General features: G+C 44.0%; 1 protein-coding gene and 1 long non-coding RNA gene across 3 annotated transcripts; both read left to right on the forward strand.

Moving 5' to 3' along the window:
• Window positions 2,281–4,016, forward strand: LOC110436882 (endochitinase A-like). The gene has a single exon (XM_021464531.1). It carries the CDS (start codon window positions 2,617–2,619, stop codon window positions 3,877–3,879), a length of 1,263 nt encoding a protein of 420 aa, XP_021320206.1. The 5' UTR covers window positions 2,281–2,616; the 3' UTR covers window positions 3,880–4,016.
• On the forward strand, window positions 12,272–17,408 carry LOC110436885. Of its 2 annotated transcripts, XR_002454766.1 has the most exons (3): window positions 12,272–13,873; window positions 13,952–15,108; window positions 16,081–17,408. It is a non-coding gene; the product is annotated as an uncharacterized LOC110436885 (long non-coding RNA). The 2 variants fall into 2 exon arrangements; XR_002454765.1 differs by lacking the exon at window positions 16,081–17,408 and having other exon boundaries at window positions 12,280–13,873; window positions 13,952–15,681.

Genomic DNA, 19,350 nt, shown 5'->3' on the forward strand with positions numbered 1-19,350 from the left:
ACCCATGTCTGTACAAAAAATAGATTGAATCTTTTGCATTTGAGTAGAGACATAGATGTTGGGCCTATAATTGCTTCATTAAGACGCTTGAGCTCCTTCTTTCGTCGCCACCTCCTTCACTTTCTCCTCTCCACTTTTAGGCAAGCCCCATCAAGCCCCCAATGTCCACAAATATATGTCATTCATGCATGTAGCTAGAATGCGAGAAAGCATCATGCCATCATCATCTTCATTAGGCTCTCCCTTTGAGGGGGATTGAGTGGAGGATATGCATAGAATGTCACCGCTGAAGAGGCAAGTGCAACAGAGCCTTGCCTTCAAAACATGGGCTCAAGGTATATGCTTGTCTTGCCCATGACCATCAAGTTAGCTCCTATCGGGACTACTTTCACTGCATTCATTGTCGTCGTGCTAGGTATAGGGAGTAGTAATGCCTCTTCTGGTCTCTCTCTGCTATTCAGAGTTTCTTCTCTCCTATTACTCAACCTTGTCATTCTAAGCATGGCCAGAATCGAGTGGAATTTGTGTCTATGCCTCCTTTAGAAGGGCATGGTGTTTCGTTGCCAATAGACATTATTACGACTATGTTTCTGAAGCAAACGTGTCACAACTCGTTGCCAGCCTTGTGACCTATTGGTTCACATGTTGAGGATGTCAATCATGTTTGTAGTAGTAGTTGTTGTTCCTCTTATGCTTCGACACATTTGAACCTCCAACCCCTACTTGTGCCTCTACTGGAGTCTTTATAATCAGACCCTAAATACTTGATCGAAGTTAGTTTGGAGGTAGTGATGCACCCCCTTAGGGAGGAGGCTTGTACTGTCAGGTTGTGGCTAGCATGTATAGCCAACCATATGGATTTTGGTTAGCCATGTGTTTCTGAGGTGACTAATTTGGCCCTTGTTCTCCTATTCGACACTCTCCAACATCACCAATCCTCAATTCTCTTGCGGTGGGTTGTATGCCACAGGACTGCTAGCTGACACATGTGTTGAAACTATTGACTCTATCCTTAGTGAGTTGACCATAGAGGTGCCCACAAAGGCTTTTGGCATAGAGTTTCACTAACAGATAATGGAGTAGGCCATCGAGGTGACCTTAGGGACTTCCTCTATTCAGATGACAAATTAGATGTTACTAAAGACCGTCACCTCTTTGGTGATGTTGTTTTGTTACAAGATGCATCTGATGATGATGAGATCTCAGATACACAAGTGACAATTAAAGACCCCATCTTTCTCATAATCATCGTAGATTGTGCAATTTATTTTGTGGCCAAAGGTCAACACAGAAGAGCCCCAGGTGACCGATGTAGATCCACCAATAGAGCCAACGTCTCCTTCGAGTATCGTACCTAGGATGGTTGAGGACCTTGCATGTCCTATGCACCCCCTTTCACCACTAAGCACGAGGACAAGATGTCGAATAAGTCTCCCATGATAGATCATCGCTTCATTGAATTGGATATACCTGAAAATAATGGGAAGCTCAGTGAGGATGTAATGCAAGTATACATAGAACACCTAAAGAGATTGTTATCGCCTTATCTCCTCAAGCCACTAATGGGGTTAAAAGGTCATGCTTTCTAAGACATGGTGATAGAGTTTTCTTTGTCCTTTCTTTAGGCGTTTGTCTTCACTATGGGTGTTTGTTTGCCCTTGTTGCAACTTGCAAGTGGGTTGTTGTTGGTAGAGTTATCTTAGTTAATAATTTCTTTTTTGTCACTACTGTTGTACATTGTGGGTAGAAGTTGTGTAGTTGTTTGTAGTCGTTTTGACTGTTATCATTGTTTATATAGGCTTTGTTTAGTTGTAAAAACTTTTACAAAATGGATACTGTAGCATTTTTGTTTGTATTTGATAAATATTGTCCAATCATAGACTAACTAGGCTCAAAAGATTCGTCTCGTAAATTACAAACAAACTATATAATTAGTTATTTTTTTGATCTATGTTTAATGCTCTATGCATGTGCCGTAAGAATCGATGTGATAAAAAATCTTAAAATATTTTGCAAAATTTTTTGGAAAGTAAACAAGGCCATAATCGGCATCTGTCCTGATCGATTGTTTTTTTTATAGAAAAAGTGTGTACATCTGATACTCAATACCTGGATGGCTGGACCGTAGATAGAATTTTTGTATCCACCGTAACACCAGTGTTAAGTACAGCACCACGGTTGGGATCGTCATCCAAAGCCGAAGGAAAGCTGGGCAGGCAGGGGCAGACGACATGATTTCCCCCCCTGCCGACCGGCGACCGCGACGCTTTGCTGAGCACCACGCACCCCACCCTCGATCCGCCAGGCAACCTCTGCCTCGCGGGGACCGCAACCATCCTGCTCCTGCCTGCCCGCCCGCACCGCACGCAACTTTTCGCTGCGCGCCAGCGCCTAATCATGCGCTCGCCAGGGCCGGCATTGCCATTTCCATACAAAAACAACCCCCGCCACGGCTACACACCCATACGCGTGCTGCAGCGTGCCTGCTTCTACTCTCTTCTCCCTTCTCTGCCTCGCCCTCGCCTCGTCGCTCCGGTAATGACACCAAGCTGGTGCTGGTCGTAGCTTGGTGTGCTGCGGACTGCGGTTGCACTTGCACCACGCCCCTGGCTCGGAATGGACTCCGGCAACAGCGGCAGCCTGCAGTCGTCCAGCGGCGGCGACGACGAGTTCGACTCCAGATGCGGTGCCGACTCCTCGCCGCTCTCCGCCCTGCTCCGGCAGCCGCCGCTGCCATCCGTGCCAGGCTTCGGCGGCGGCTCCTTGATCTACGGCCTCCAGGAGCTCCGCACGCCGCCGCTGTCCCAGTCCCACTGGTGCTCGACGACGACGGCGCCACTGCCACTCACGGTCACGGCCGGCGCAGAGGCCTCGGGCTCGGACTCGCCGCCGTCGCTGCCCGGGCATGGTGCAGCTATGGCGGCCTCTGCGGCGGTCGACCAGGCTGACGCAGCGCCGGCGCCGCCGCCGCGGGGGTCGAGGAAGCGGGCGCGTCGGGCGTCGCGCCGCGCGCCCACCACGGTGCTCACCACCGACACCTCCAACTTCCGCGCCATGGTGCAGGAGTTCACCGGCATCCCCGCCCCGCCCTTCGCCGGCGCCGCCACCGCGCGCTCCCGCTTCGACCACCACCTCTTCCCCTTGCGCACCACCGCCACCGCTGCCGGCGCCGGGACCGCCAGCCCCGCCACGCTCCCGCAGTACCTCCTCCGCCCCTTCGCGCAGAAGGTCCAGGCCCACGCGTCGTCGAACCCCTACCCGCCGAGCTTCACCTCGCCCTCCACGTCCTCACCGGCGCCCGTCGACATCTCCATTGCCCCTGCTTCCACCACCACCCCGGGCACGACGACAGCCCTGGCGTCGTCCAGCGACAGCTACCACCAGCTCACAGCAGCCTCGACGTCCGCTCTTCTCGGGATGCAGCAAGATCACGGCAGCAACAACTACCACTCGTTCCACCAGAGCTCCTCCCTCGGCGGCGACGGCAAGTACGCGGCGCATCCGGTGTTCGACCACGGCATAGCGCCGCCGCCGCCACCGTCCGCCACGAGGCTGCAGGACCCGGCGGACTTCTTGGGTCTCACACATCACGACGTCATGGTGGGCTCCCAAGGGCCGCACGCGCACTTGCACTTGCACCCGCGCAACGGCGGCGACGAGCTGTCCGGCCTGGTCGGGGGCGCGTCCGTCACCGTCACCGGGGCCGGCGGCTGCAAGGGGACGTACTCTTCGACGCGGCCTCTGCTGGAGCGCAATCGGCGTAACCCGTCGGCCGGCGGCTCCACAGCGACGACGACGACGGCCCCGGTGGCGGCGGCAACGGCGGGCATGAGAACACAAGCAGGCGTCGTCGACTCATGGGTCTGCACGTCAGATTAAATTAGGATACTGATTAATTTACTTGCTTATATTTCCAAGAATCCAATTGAGTAGTACATGATGCGAGCAGATTTTGATTTGTCCTGGTAACTACTTCCACTTGAATATAGTTGTTTCTGTTCTTGAATTTGCATGCATATATATGCTAGTAAAGGTTATTAATAACTAGACCAAATAAAAAGATTACTTTTTTGGTATAACAATTCGCTCCTCCATCTCTAGCTAAGACTATCTCCATCTTTGAGCAAATACAATCTCTTTTTCCTAGAACCAATGCCAAATTAAATTAAAGAAAAAAGGGAGCTCCAACAATTTATTTATATCTATTAATTTTCTTTATATAGAAGGAGAACACTATAGTTTACGTAGTAGCTAAATATTTTTGCATCACTTTGGCTCCTAAAACCTTTCGACCCAACTACTTGCTATGGCTCTGGACGAAAATCTCATGGCTCGGTATCTCGCTCAACTAGATTCGTTAGTTGCTCGGCTCGTGTAAGGAAGTCAAAAGAAATACATTTTTCAATGTACTAGAGAAATCATCCTCAAATTAGAAATCATGTTCTGTTAATGTTTTTAGCGAATTTTAAAGGGGAGGGAGTGTTAGTTTTCAAAAAACAAAAAATTGGAGGAAAAAAAGGGTATATATGGTTCAGGAGGAGGTCAGTTGGTTGGATGGATATGAGGAGGAGGTGAAAGGGGGACAGCCCTTTTAATTGGCATGCATTTATCAGTACTATGTATCGGCAGTAGCTTAATTAGTTAAAACGCTTGATGCAGCGATGGATCGATTCGATGGTGTGCCTGTCCTTGAACGTGTGCTGCTGGCGTCTCGATCTCTCGTGCTTTGCTTTCCTCACACGCAAGCCGGCCGCTGCTGCTTGATGATCGATGATGGTAGGTACAGATAGATACTCCTAGTCCTAGCTAGCTATTACTCCTACGTGAGAGAGATTAGAGATATGCGTGCGTGCGTGCGGGTGATGTGTGTCGATCGTCTGTCGACATGCACCAACAACAGCTGCGTGCTTCCATCGCGCTCCGTCATTTCAATTCGTCGTCACATCAGATAATGAACTCACGGACATTCACGCGAGCCAGCGATTAGCGGCGAGGTTTACTCCATTTTTTTAACCACTGTCCAGAGGTAACCATGGATCTAACGAGCTCTAAGAGAGACTTGAGTTGTCTTGGTTCGTTTGAGTTTATCTATTAAATTTATTAATTATTTAGTAATATTTTTTAATAAAAAATCAGGGAACAAAGCAGCAGACTAATCTGAAGCCCCTGCCGTATACGGTTGTTCTTCAATCTGAGGCCCTACGTACGGTTCGCGGCCACATGAGCTCAACAGTGCTCAAGAACAAAAAGGAAGGAGCTTTTTGTCAGAAAAGATTTCTTTTGGCCATAGATCTTTCGTGGTAGACGGACGGCTACCTACTTTCACATGGGAGCGACAATAAACATAATGCAAGATGAATAGATTGGACTGTCAGATCAAACACTACTAGTACTATAATAATATGTACAGAGAGAGAGAGCGCCAACAACCGTATCTTCTGGACCTCAGGAATGTATATATATTTGTATTTTTCCAGTGTGTTTCCGCTTAAAAAATAAACAAGGAATGCATGCTAGGCAGACCGATCGAACGACACGACGTGTGTGAGGTGTCCAGCTCCGGTTTATATATTTTTAAAAAACGACGGCCACAGACGTGTCTACGTTAGAGATAAAACTATTTACGTACAAAACCTTGTAGTTTTATTTATCTGCCGACATATTTTAGAGCAAAGAAATGTTAATAATTTGCATGCCGTCTAGTTGTGCAAGGTTTGTGCTTCTTTCTCCATCAATAATCTCTACTTTGATTAGCAAGAATTAGGCTAGCATTACTGTTTAGGCTTGGGCTTGGGCTTTCCGGTCTTAGCCTCAGGAAGCTAGCTAGTAGTTGACCTAGTGGTGGCAGCGGGTGGGACAGTGACACGGCGGTGACAACATAATATTGGCCTTGTCGGATCGAGATGACAAAGCGGAGCAATGCCGATAGGCTTAGCTATAAGTCCACATCATCTTGAGACAGAAGAGATAAATAATACTTCCTCCGTCCTTAAAGCTTCAACTTTTAAAATTGTTCTAAATCAAACTATTAAAACTTTTTAAACGAATTTTTAGAAAAAAAAATATCAAATTAATATCATTAAATTTATCATAAAATATATCATAAACACTCATTTTATGTCATAGGTATTAGTGTTCTTTTTCTATAAAGTTAGTGAAACTTAAAAAAAATTGACTGGCACGGATTCTAGGAGTTAAAACTTTCAAGGATAGAGAGAGTACAACAACTTGGCGATACAAAAAATACTCATACATTTAAGTCACTGAGATATGGTGATCAACACTAAACACATCTTTGTAGCTACTTGAGTTCCTGGCACATTCAAATCTATGGGCATGTTCACAAAATAAATCAAACAAGGTGTCAACTGAAGCAATAAAAACAACAATATAGTTCACTGGTAAAATATAATGGCTCTTACAACCAAGTTCACAACATCAGATAGACTAATAAGGACACACAGACTTAAAGCTTAAGGAACAAAACATGGTCTGTAGTGCAACTAAAACTTGATTCACAAAAGAAGGCTACTATCATGAGCAGCTATTAAACTAATGACTTGGAAATAAATCTAGCATCCACAATTTATCAATTTATTTAGCCATATCTCTTGATGACCGATAACCGGTGACGATACTTAGGTCTTAATAAAGAACTACAGGTCTTCAGAAAGAATCCATAGCAGGAACTTGTAAGAAATTGACAAGTATATTAATGAACGGTATGACAAACAATAATAAACTTAATGATCTGTTATATCTTACATGTAAAAGAAAGAGGATATTGTAGGCACAACTAATTATTTCTCCTATTGGCAAACTTTTGCCAATTGCTCAATTAGTATTTTTTTCAATTGGTTATGTGTTGATTGATGATAGATACTTGCTCTTCTACATAAAATTTCAGAGAAATTTGGGCCACCACCCTTTTGCACTTCTGGAGGTAGAGCAATTGATGATCCACCTTGCTCATTCAAGTCAATAGAAGATTTCACCATCTCCTTCTCATCTTCGACTAGCATATTGTGTTGTATGACATAAGCTTTTATTATTCTCTCAATACTCTTCATTTTCTACAGTCGTGATGGACGACACACAATATTAAAACATGACTTCAAAACTCCAAAAGCACGCTGAATATCTTTCCCGCACCCTTCTAGGTTTTTGAGAAAGATACAAAGATGTGTGTCCTAGGTGATACTTGCCATTCTTGCAGATCCGGGCCGACGTCATCTTTTTGGACTGCTTGGAAAGATGATTTAGGTCTTGTTTAGTTTCCAAAAAGCACCTAAAAAATTTTCAAGGTTCCTCGTCGCACATATATGAAGTATTAAATATAGATGAAAAAAACTAATTACACGGTTTACCTGTAATTTGCAAGACGAATAGTTCATGATTGAACAATATTTATTAAATACAAACGAAAGTGCTACAGTATCCGAAACTAAAAAAATTGCCAACTGAATAAGACCTTAGCAACAGTAGTAGCACTGTTGGCTACAAACCACCAAGTCGAGGCAGCGGACGATGCCGCAGCTTGCAGCTGCACCAGTGTCCCACACCACCAAGAAGGGTCAGGAGGTGTCGAGCCCGACGCGGTCTTCATGGAAGCCGGTGGCGCTCTGTGGACGATTGGAGAGGAACTTGGGAGGGGCATTGGTGGCAGCGCCATCTCTTGCTTTGACCGACGAGCCATCCGGTTTGGCTAGGGCTATTAGATCGAGATGGCAGATCCTTTAAACAAGTTGGGGAACATGCCTTAAATCATCCCAAAAGAAGATGATTTGGCTTCGTAAAAGTAGGATTTGGTGCGCCCATGGAGCTAGAATCAACGATTTGGCAAGAGCGCGGAGAGGATTTCACACGCTCTTTTTTGCAAGATGGGAAGGAGGGAATTGCTGCGGGAGGGAGAAGAGAGGAGATGTGCACTAGATCGAGAAAGGCCCACACCCTGTGTCCCTAATCGACTAGCTTGGTGCTAAATTGGCTCTGTGTCATGATTTCTCGTGCTCCACCTCGGCGTAAGATGCGTCGATGAAAGCTCAAGTTTGGTTTTGGTAATTAATGACACCAAGTTGCTAATGTCTTGTGTTTAAGTGATTTGAGTTAGGCATAACAACACATGTGATGAAGGTGCATGGTGGCATGGAACGGTGGCCACATGATCACAAAGGAATGAAGCATGAAGTGAAGATCATGGTGATAGACGAGGAGCAAAGTTATCAAGGCAAAGGTATAAACATAGGGTTTTACTTTTGCCGGTCTAAGATGAGTAGAGAAGTGATTGACCGGGTTTAGGATAGATAGCCGACTATCAAGAGGGGAAATCACGGTCATCTCTCGAATCAAGTGCTACTAGGTCCATATCTTGAGCATATGCATTAGGATCTAGTAGAGTGCTGACTTAACTCCTTTGGTGAAAATGTTTGTGAAAAGCTAACACACTTGCACTTTGGTGGTGGACACTTGTTGGAGTTAGTACAGTTACAAAGGAGGTGGAGTTCCTAGGGTTGAGAGGGGTGTGGGTTCCTCTCTCCCTCCCGCCGAGCTTGCTCGGCGGGATTCGGCGCTTTTGAGAAAAATAAGTGTATATTTTTCTATTGCGCCGATGGGAAATTTGGAGAACTCGCGGGAGTGTTTTCTCAGTGAGAAACACTCACCGGACGCTGAGTGCGGAGGCACCGGACGCTGGCCTCAGAGTCCAGTGTGCTTGACCCTGGTAGGGCTGAGCACCGGACGCTCTCTGAGTGCGTCCGGTGGGTTGCGTCCGGTGTGAGGAGGTTTTGCAACCCTCTCTGCGCATGAGTCCGGTGAGCACCGGACGCTACCGGTGCTTAGCGTCCGGTGACCCGTAGGTTTGTGGAACTCTCTGCGCATGAGTCCGGTGTGCACCGGACGCGTCCGGTGTGGACCTGCAGAGCGTCCGGTGTTCCGCAGGTGACCGTTAGGATCTGACACGCGAGATTCAGGACGGACACGTGGCCAACTCCAGTGCACCGGACGCAGGGAGTCGAGCGTCCGGTGCTCACTTAGTAGCGTCCGGTGCCCCTGATTTCAGCCCAGTGAAAACAGCCAACGGCTAGTTTCTTTGAGGGGCTTATAAATTGTGGGTGGCCGGCTTTGGGAGGTTCTCTCTTGCACATTTGATTACTTGAGACATACATTGATCTAGAGAACACTCCCTCCACTCATCTCCTTGCTTGATTGCTAATCCTAGTGAGATTGAGTGAGATTCAAGTGCATTGCTTTGAGAGTTGCATTTAGTGGCACTTGATTTTTGAGTTTGCTGCGGATTTTTTGTTACTCTTGGGTGTTTCCCGATGCCCTAGACGGCTTGGAGCAGCGGTGGTGTTGAGCTCGTGATTGGAGATTGTTTCGAGCCTCACCAAGTGATTTGTGAGGGGTTCTTGAGCCTTCTCCGTGGGAGATCGCAATTGGCTACTCTAGTGGATTGCTCGTGGCTTGGAGGATCCCCATCTTATGAGTGGATGTGAGGCACCCGCTGAGGGTTTGGCTTTGGATTGCCAATTAGCTCGTGATCCATCAAGTGGGTGTATCGCCACAACGAGGACTAGCTTGCCGGGAAGCAAGTGAACCTCGGTAAAAATTTTGTGTCATCTCTTGCCGAGGATTCTCTTATAGTTGTGATTGATTGATTGGCTATATTTCTACTCTACAATGTCGGTATAACAATCACTTACCTCTCCTTTACTTTTGTGCATACCTTGCTAGTTGTGTAGATTGTTTAGCTTAGTTATCTTGTTGTTGTGCTTTAGTGTTTAGCCTTGTACTAGTTTGTATAGGTGGCTTGCATAGCTTAGTTGAGCTAGTGCTAGAATCGCTTCGCCATTTGTTTTACTAACTCACTTGCTTAGTGAAGTTTGTAGAAATTTTAAATAGGCTATTCACCCCCCCTTTAGCTATTTGGACCTTTCAGTCGACCAACTGGTTATCTCCTCCTCTTTCTCTTTCCTCCACATAAGATTTTCCTAAATTGGCTTGGCTATAAGCCAAGTAACGTGGTCTTATTGTACCTGCTCTAACTAGACAACCCATAGGTTAACGAGTGGTGGTGGAAGCCTAGCGCCAACAAAGAAAAAAAGGTCAAAAGAGCACAATAAGTAAATCCTCCGCTCCTGAAAGTACGTTATTCTCGCTCGCGAGGAGTCAGATATCTTCAACTTTAACTAAATATATTTAAAAATATTAATATTTAAATTATAAAACAATATCATTAGAGAAATTACTGAATATATTTTTATAATATAAATTTATTTGAAAATAAAAACATTACTAATATTTTCTACAAAATCTTGTGAAACTAAGAATTTGATCGGCAAGAATCCTGACAGTACTACTTCTTAGATGGAGGGAGACTGTGTGTCGTGGCCACAAGCACAATAGCAGAGCTAGGGGAGGCTTTCTGGTTGTGACATAAAAACCGGTTAGTTTTATTTTATCTTACTCAGCTTTGAAGGACTGGCTTCTGCCTAGTTTAGGAAAAGAAAAGTTTTTGGTATTATATAGCACATTTGTAACTATAGCAGTTAGTGTCTAATCATGGACTAACTAGACTCAAAAGATTCGTCACATAAAATACATATAAACTATGCAATTAATTATTTTTTATCTATATTTAATGCTCCATACATATATCCATAAACATTCAATGGGATGGGATGAAAAATTTTTAAGTAAAAACTAAACAAGGCCTCAATCCACTGTATAGCTTCTTGTTCTATCATCATGCTCTCATTCGTCCTTTCCAAATCTACCACAACACTCAGGGGCGGAGCCAGGGAGAAGGGGCCATTGTCCCCCTCCCCAAAATATATCACAATAAAAACTTTTACTGGTATAATTTATAACTTTTATTATACTAAAAGAAAGAATATAACAAAATTATTTTTGTATATACATATTAATATTTTCTCTACTTCCTCTGTCCAATAAAAAGTGTCATTGTTACTTTCCAAGAAGTTATATATTTTTAACTTTGATCAAATATATACAAGAAAACATATATTTATAGTACATATAACTAGTATCAATAGATAGATCGTTGAATATATTTTCATAATAAACTTATTTGAAGATATGTGTCACTGATATTTACTACAAACTTAATCAAACTTAAGAAAATTTGACTAGCATGAACCTCATAGCTACATTTTCTATGGGGCGACAGAGTAGGCACGCGTCACGTGATTTTGTAGATGATTGAAATTAGAAATGTTTAACTTAGGATAGATCTAAAACATCTTGCATTTTAAAAACTAAAAGAGTACTTTCTTCATCCTAAAAAGATACGATTCTAGAATAGTACAAAGTCAAATCATCTTGAGTTTAACCTAGTTCATACAAAAAGTAACAATTTTTTATATCAAATAAGTAACACATATCACCATGAAATGTATATTCATGCTATACTTATGTAATGCTTTAATATTATTTTTTATAAATCAGAGAAACTTAAGATAATTTGACTAAGAATTTAGGTAGAATGATCAGTTGAAAGTACTATTTACTGATTTGTTGTGAAAGAAAAACACTGCTGAATGATAGATAAATTCGAGATAAGCTCAAGGGAATAAGCTCATAGTTCCCAAGGTAAGAGAGGTAGGCGGATCTTGGATGTCCTATCCGAGGGTCAGAAGTTCGACTGGTTTTGGACCACATAATGGGTACGTAGATATTTTTTTAGGTTAAGAACCATCCATCTTGTTAGCGTGCTCTGTTCATGTTAACCTGCTGTGAGTTTTGTATTGACGTGAACAGCATACTGTGGAACCTGCCACCGGCGCAAGAGATTGTAACGTTGACCATCACTCAATCAGGTCGTACCAATGTTCATGTGGGCCTCCTCTCTACCTGACTACTATCTCACCACCAGTCTCTCGTCTCTGTCTGAAAGGTGCACCTTTCTCTGAAAAATGATCTTGCTATGATTATTATCCATCACTAGTGCAGAGCAGTAGAAAGATATAAGCCTGCTGATTACAGTATAATAATGCAGCCCTGAAGAAAAGCCTAAAACTCAGATGTAAAGCTGGCTCGATTAATTACTACTTCCCCGATCATATCGACCCACTTTTCGATGATATGCAAATCTATGGATACAGGGAAAGCATGGATGATTACTGAATTTAGGTGCAGTGTGTGTAGTCGCTGGGACATGCATGTGAGCCCATTGTGGTGGTGGCAAACTGGCAATGGCAGCAGCAGGCATCATGGGTGCCCATGGCAGCGAATAATCTGCTGCGTCGCAATGATGCCACTCTACTCTCTTCCTGCTCGATCTCTATATATCACTTTGTCTTCTGCTCTGCGTCGTCCTTGCGTTGCGGGTATACTTTCCGATCTCGTCATGTGAGGGGGGTGATCTCTCCACGGTTTGATTGATTGCATATACAGGGCATGGCTGTCCGTGCCACCTTCGAGTTTACAGTACCATTATCTCTTGCTCCGGAAGGGCAGAACCTCAGCGCACCATGTGAGATTTCAGCCAACCACAAAAAGGTAAGGCCATTTGCAAATTATTACAGGGCGTCTTGTCTACTCTTCTGTTCCGATGGTTTTTATTAACCCGTTTCTCAGTTCTTTGCATGGCTTTCTCTGTTCTAACTAGTGTGAATTCCCAAGCTATAAGATCATAGGCTTTACTCTTAGTCACTCACTACAATTACATAAATAGCTTTCAGCAATCTATATGTTAAATTACTGTACCAAAGAGTTATATGTGAAGTGGTATTGTTTTTTTTAATATAGATTGCTTACTACTAAATTACTATTATTTATTCAAAATATATCTCCTACATACATACAACTAAAAAGACTAAAGAGTGGACAATTTTTCGTGCAACAATCGTCACCTTGCGTCGTTCGTCTGTCTGCCCCTGCGATCCCCCACCAGCGTTCACCTCGCTTCCCCGCCCGACAGAAAAGGAAACCGCCATCCGCGTCGCTCCTCCCGCATTCGTCCTGAGATCGCTCCCCATCTCCTACGATCACTCATTCACTCCTCCATCCCCTGCCGGGATCCCGCTGCAATCACGCAGAGCCGCCGCCGCCGCGCACGTCGCTACTTATCCTCGCACCCTATGGACGCACACGTCGACGCATCTCATGTCCTTGTCGCAACACCTGCGCGGCTGCGCCCCATCTCTCCTTGCATAGGTCCAAATCCCACGGCGTGCCGCGGATCCTGTATTCCTGTTGGAACTAAGCGGCGGCAGTGGAGAATGCACGCGGCGGCATAGTGGGTGGCGGCAGCCGAAGAAGGGGCCTCCGTCTGCCCCGATCTTGCCCCGTCACACCGCTCCCATTGTTGCCGCCATGAGCCTCTCCCTTCCAGCAAACCCGCCCTGCCCTCCTCCGCGTCGTCTCCTCTCCAATACAGAGCAGGAGTGCCCTCAGATCTGAGCGTCTTTGTCACCGTGGAGTCTGCCATAGACACGTGGATGCTCGACGGTGCGGGCTGCTTGACCCAACCGTAACCGGCGACTTGGCTTTCACCTCGCCGACGGGTGGTGCACGAGGCCAGAGCAGGCACAACACAGAGGGCCCGTGTGAGGTCATGGCCGGCGGGACACTGGGTGGCAACTCGGCACAGGCACAGGGTAGCCCTGGCCCCTGCCCCGCTTGGGCGCATGCAGCGACCCCAGCTCCAGTCTCAATGTAGTCGCACGGGGCAACCACGATGGTCTGCGACGATGCACAATTCATTTGCCACAGGCAGACGCTTCGGATGTGCTCGGCGGCCTGATAGCTGCAGCGAAATGGATCGAGCCTGACTGTCTATCTTGCCTAACCAAGAGCCTGAGAGCTAAAGTTCATTCTCACCAACATTGAGTACATGGCTACTTTGCTCATGGTAATGCTGCATCCTCTAGCCAGTGTGTCCCCTTGAGATCTACTGCTCATCTTATGCATATTGTCTTTTATTTTGCAGGGTAGAGAGTTGTATGCTATATCGGAGACTTCAACTCATGTCTTTTATTTGCATCGAAGATGATGATTGTTGGCCTTACAGAAATATTCAAAAGGAGGTGAGTTTTTAAAATACTTTTGTTCTTCAAAGAATTGTACATCTTGTACATTCAGATTTCCATTGCTACTAGATCTGTGCAGTTCTTTTTCTCTTAGAAAAAGAAACATCATTGAACTTTATAGTTGAGACACAATTGATCAGGCCTTATCAACTAAAATCTTTGAACCAACAATAATTGATCCAGCGGGTTCACCCAAACCTTTAGATGCACATACTGCAGTTTAAGTTTCAGACACAAGAGAGGGAGGGAGGAGGGAACATAGTGCTCTGCAAAAGTGAAGTATGTCAAAGCGAAGACACAATTGATCAGGCCTTATCAATTAAAACCTTTCAACCAACGATAATTGATCCAGTGGGTGCACCCCAAACCTTTAGATACACGTACTGCAGTTTAAGTTTCAGACACAAGAGAGGGAGGGAGGAGGGAACATAGTGCTCTGCAAAACTGAAGTATATCCAAACTAAGTCGTCAATTTCAAACAAGAAAATTAGATAAAGGCTTAATTTCTTTGGGCAGATTTTTTTTTGTGGGCACCGTATTTGTTGGGGATACCTCAATTTAGGAAGGATTTCTATGAACAATGATTAGATAAATTGGTGTGGTGAATTCTGTGTTGGAATGGTGCCTATTTCTCTGGAAAGTTGGCAGCCCCAAAGGTTGCTTGGTCTAATGAAATCGAGATATCTGGTCATTTTGTGCTATATTTATATTTTTCTTTTGCATATGCTTCAGTTTTTTTAAAGCTAGATATATAAGCTATTAAGTAAAGATTTGGATCTAAGTTCCTTTGCAAAACTACTCTTAGATCATATTATCGTTTTGCTTAATACTGGATATTCTTTAATTTGCAAAACTATTGAATATGAAAGGGCCAACATTTTCAAGAAATATGTTGTCCTTTTGCTTCATCTGGACCGGCGCTGATTTACATCATATTATTGTGGGTGGCAGTCCTGTTTGTGTCCTATTTTGCAGGTATTATTTTGAAGACAAGGACAATCATGGAGTGTTTGCGCCGGTTTTGTAGGGACTGCATATATAGATCAATGTGGCATGGGTATAGTGCCATATGTTCTTTGTCTAATATACCTTGTGTCCGTCTCATTTCTTAAAAAATCGAGTCCTACCCTGGTTCTATTAGGAAAACACTTAACTTTTAGTGCTCAGTTTAGTGCTATGAAAACAACTTTGACAAAGCACATTCAACTAAGTACTTCAAATTTGATAGAATTAACTTTAGATTTAATGTAGGTCATAGCATTAGCTTGAAAAATAATGAGATCACTGAAGCTAACACAAGCAACAAGGTAGAAAACTTCCATCGATCTGCTTGTACATTTGCTTTTCGATCTAGGTCAGTAGACAAGGCCCTGTCGTGGCACAATGCCTTAGATTTTTTAGGCTTTGTATGTCACTAGCGGTGGGCACGGTCAAAGATATTAGTATTAGCATGTATTTTTCTCACTCCTTATCTATTTTTTGATGAAATGTCATCTTTTCTTTCCTTGTACTCCCTTCGTTCTAGAATATAACACATTGTGGCTATTTTTAGACAAAATAAGAGAGGGCAATAGACACATGTAACCCTCCCTTAACTTCCTAATTTATTGAAATTTGATGCTATTCCAAATGATTAAAGAGTGCAATCAAAGTTTTTTTATAGAAAATATGGTAAGCACTCAATTAGTTTCATCTCTTGTATTTTTATTTAAGTAAATATTATCTTGTTGTTCACGAAATGCACTATATTTGGGGACACCTCAAATACCAGAATACACTATATTCTAGGATGGAGGAAGTAGGTTGTTATTATTTTAAAATTATAAATTTGCAGCAACCTAGATAGAGATAAAGAATTTTTTGCCTTTAGTTAGCAGCAATCGATGGTCAGTGCCTCATCTGTATGATTGTGAAAAGCTAATTTACCTGTCCGTCAACAGCTATAGAGATTGATTCATAATTTGGTATATAAAATTAGTTATTATAGGTTTTTGTCATTTTGATACTGAATAATAAAAAAACAATATAGGGATCGAAGCAGAAATGATTGATCTAAAACAAGACGAAGACAAGAAGCGTGCTTGCGAGGATGTGATGGCGATAGTTGAGACTCCATACCAAATTAGTAAGTTAACTTATTATTTATCATGCATAGCTATCAACTTTTCTCAAGACGGAATTCTTGGTGGACATCGCATTTTGAAGAGCTATGCAAATGAATACGGAAACAATATCCTTAGAGAACTCCAAAACCTACTTATGGCCTTAAGCAAATTATAAATTAGATGGTTGAGACGAGACATATCTGTGACTTGTGTTAACTTTATGAGCATTGTTTTTTAGATTAAATATCACTTTAATATTGGTATTTATTTTCATAATATTATTATGTTATCATGCGATCTTTATGTTTTTAGTATAAAATTTTAGCCGTTCCCGTAGCAACGCACGGGCATACTACCTAGTAAAGTATATAAAATAACAACATACAAATTTTTACTTGCGGGGTATTAAAGTAAATTGTCATTGTCACAGGTATGTGGTTTGTTAATAGAACATTTTTTTATGCTTGATAGACTATTAAAATAAATCCTAATTAATACATCGTGGCATATTATCTATGCATTTAATTAAATATTTCATTATACTCCCTTTGTCCTAAAAATAACTGCACATCTCCTTTTTAAGGAATCAAACTTTTGAAATTTTAACCAAATATATACAAAAGGAAGAAGTTCATTTTTTGCCATCTATCACTTGAGTCTGATTTCCATCACTGAATTCAAAAATGGGAAATCTTTGGCCTTCTAATTATTAGAACGAGGCATGTTTGGCCATCTACCTAGTGTCATGGTGGCTTTCACTCACATCGCATGCACATGGTAATGAGACCCATTTGTCACTTCCACCCCACCTATTATTTCTGTCTTCCTCTCTCCTCCCCCCTCTTTGTCTCCCCTTTTCCTTTCCCTATTTTGTATTCTCCACTGAAGCAAAGAACCACACATGACAAAGCTCATGTCGCCTCCCCCAAACTTCCCTCTATCGCCCTTAAGCTCCACCTCCCTCTGACCATCCTACATGTGGCACCGACTTCTTCTAGCACCATCTCCCTTGCTCAGTACATGCTACACAAATCAACCTATTTATAGCCATTAGGAGTTTTGCCCATAGATCTAAGTGCTTTGATTGATGACATTGGATCAAAACCACCATTATTCAACACATCATGGAGATGTGATCACATTTGTGCTTCTTTGTATGTTGTCCAAGACAAGGCGAAGGAGTACCCTAGAGGGCCAGGCGACCAAGGGGTTAGTCAACCCATTGGTGTACATATGGGTCCTGTAACACCCGGCCCAGGGCTTAATAGGATTAATATGAGACTTATACCAATAAGTTGCAACTTCTTTTCCGGAAGCCCATCTCCAAAGAACTCTAAAGTTAAGCGTGCTTGGCCTAGAGAAATTTAGGGATGGATGACCGACCGGGAAGTACTTCCCGAGTGTGCACGAGTGAGGACAAAGTGCGTAGAAAAGACTAGTGTTGGTCTGTGGGGGCTGACTATGTCCTGGAAAAGCTACCAGATGTAAGCGGGCCCGGCCTTCGTGGAGGCGGGACGTTACAGGTCCCCCTATATTTAGTAATTGTAGACCATGTTTGGTGAAGTGGAGGTGGAAATGGTTTGGAGTGTGAGCCCTTGAAAGGATCTAATTGGCCTAGAGGGGGGGTGAATAGGCGTATCTTAAAAACCTGAAACTCAAAAGCTCAAGTTGCAGAAGTTAAATGCCTGCCGGTACTACCGACAGTTTGGGCCGGTACTACCGGTGTAAGACAGCCAGTACTACCGACGCAACTGTTGGTACTACCGACGCCCTATGAGAGCTACGAAATCAGAGTAGATTGAGTTTTGATTTCAGATATGAGAGTTACCCCACTCTCCAAGATGTAGTAGAGGATGATGTTGAAGTTCCCTTGGCTCGGTTCTTCTCCAAAACGTAGATCGGCCCTTGTTCACCTATGAAAGGGAGTAGAGAGGAAGAACACGAAGAACACAAGAACAAGGGTAGTCGATGCTACCTCCACAGCAAGACAAGATATTTTTCCCGAGGTTCGGCAATCCCCACGAAGGAGTTCCTACGTCCCCGTTGTTGAGGTGACCACGAAGGTCCGACCACTTAGGTCTCCTCCCTCAAGCAACCACACAGGTTAGCTCAAGATTTTCACTAAGAATCAAAGGGTTATACAAACACTTCGGGGTGCCCTCACAAATGAATCAACACGGGCAACCATGAAGAACGCCTAGCCGGCTACGGTTCCAAGAACCCAAGAGTAACAAATGCAAACCAAACCGGCAATACGAAGAAACCAAGTGCTCAAGTCACAAATCGAAGCTCCCAACTCTCTAATCTCACTTCTCTAGCTCAAATCTCTCAAGGAGTGAAGTCTAGGAGCAAAGAGGGAGAGAGAGTGGGTGAGTCAAAGCTTGGAGACTATTTTCTCAGATCTAGAGTTGAAGGAAAGGGAGAGCTAACGGTTAGAAATGAGGAAAGAGCTATTTATACATAGGTCCTGAACAACTGCCGGTACTACCGGGGCAACCACCGGTAACACCGGCTACCTCAGATCTAACGGTAAGAAGTCTCTAGGATTTGCGAGAAATAAGCCTAGGTACCGGGCTTTTGTCGGTACTACCGACCATTGCCGGTACCACCGGTGGAAGCCCGGTACCACCGGCAGTTCAAATCTCCGCAACCAAAGTCAGCGCATATTTGGCTTGCCGGTACTACCGGCGTTTCACACCGGTACTACTGGTGCTGGCTGGTACCACCGGCCCGAGCCCGGTACTACCGGTAGTTCATTTTCTCGCAAAACTTAGGAGAAGGGCTGGCACTGCCGATACCACTGGCCCTAAGGGTCGGTACTACCGGCTCACCTTGGGAGAGAAGAAATTTCCTAGTGCTTCGTGCGTGCAAGTGTGTCTCTCAAGCGCAAGAGCTAAGTTGACCTAAGCACTCTTATCCTCATCTTACCAACTCAATTTGCATCTCTTGATAGTGCGGCGTTTCCTATAACTCAAGCAAAGAATAAAAACTTTGTAGCCACTTGAGTCGAAACACCGTTCATCCATTGGAAATTTAGGGGTGCTATAATTCACCGAATGTTTTCGTTCAATTCCATCAATGGACTAACACCTGTAGATTATGCTCGATAAACATGTTAGTCCCTAATTTGGTTGTCATTAATTATCAAAACCCACATCGGGGGCGAATGCACTTACAAACTCCCCCTTTTTGGT

Source organism: Sorghum bicolor, chromosome 7 (genome assembly GCF_000003195.3).
Source record: "Sorghum bicolor cultivar BTx623 chromosome 7, Sorghum_bicolor_NCBIv3, whole genome shotgun sequence".
Taxonomy (NCBI): Eukaryota; Viridiplantae; Streptophyta; class Magnoliopsida; order Poales; family Poaceae; genus Sorghum; species Sorghum bicolor.

What these genes read in the sequence shown, in the direction of transcription:
- LOC110436882 (XM_021464531.1), top strand. Translation starts at nt 2,617, where the DNA reads ATGGACTCCGGCAACAGCGGCAGCCTGCAGTCGTCCAGCGGCGGCGAC.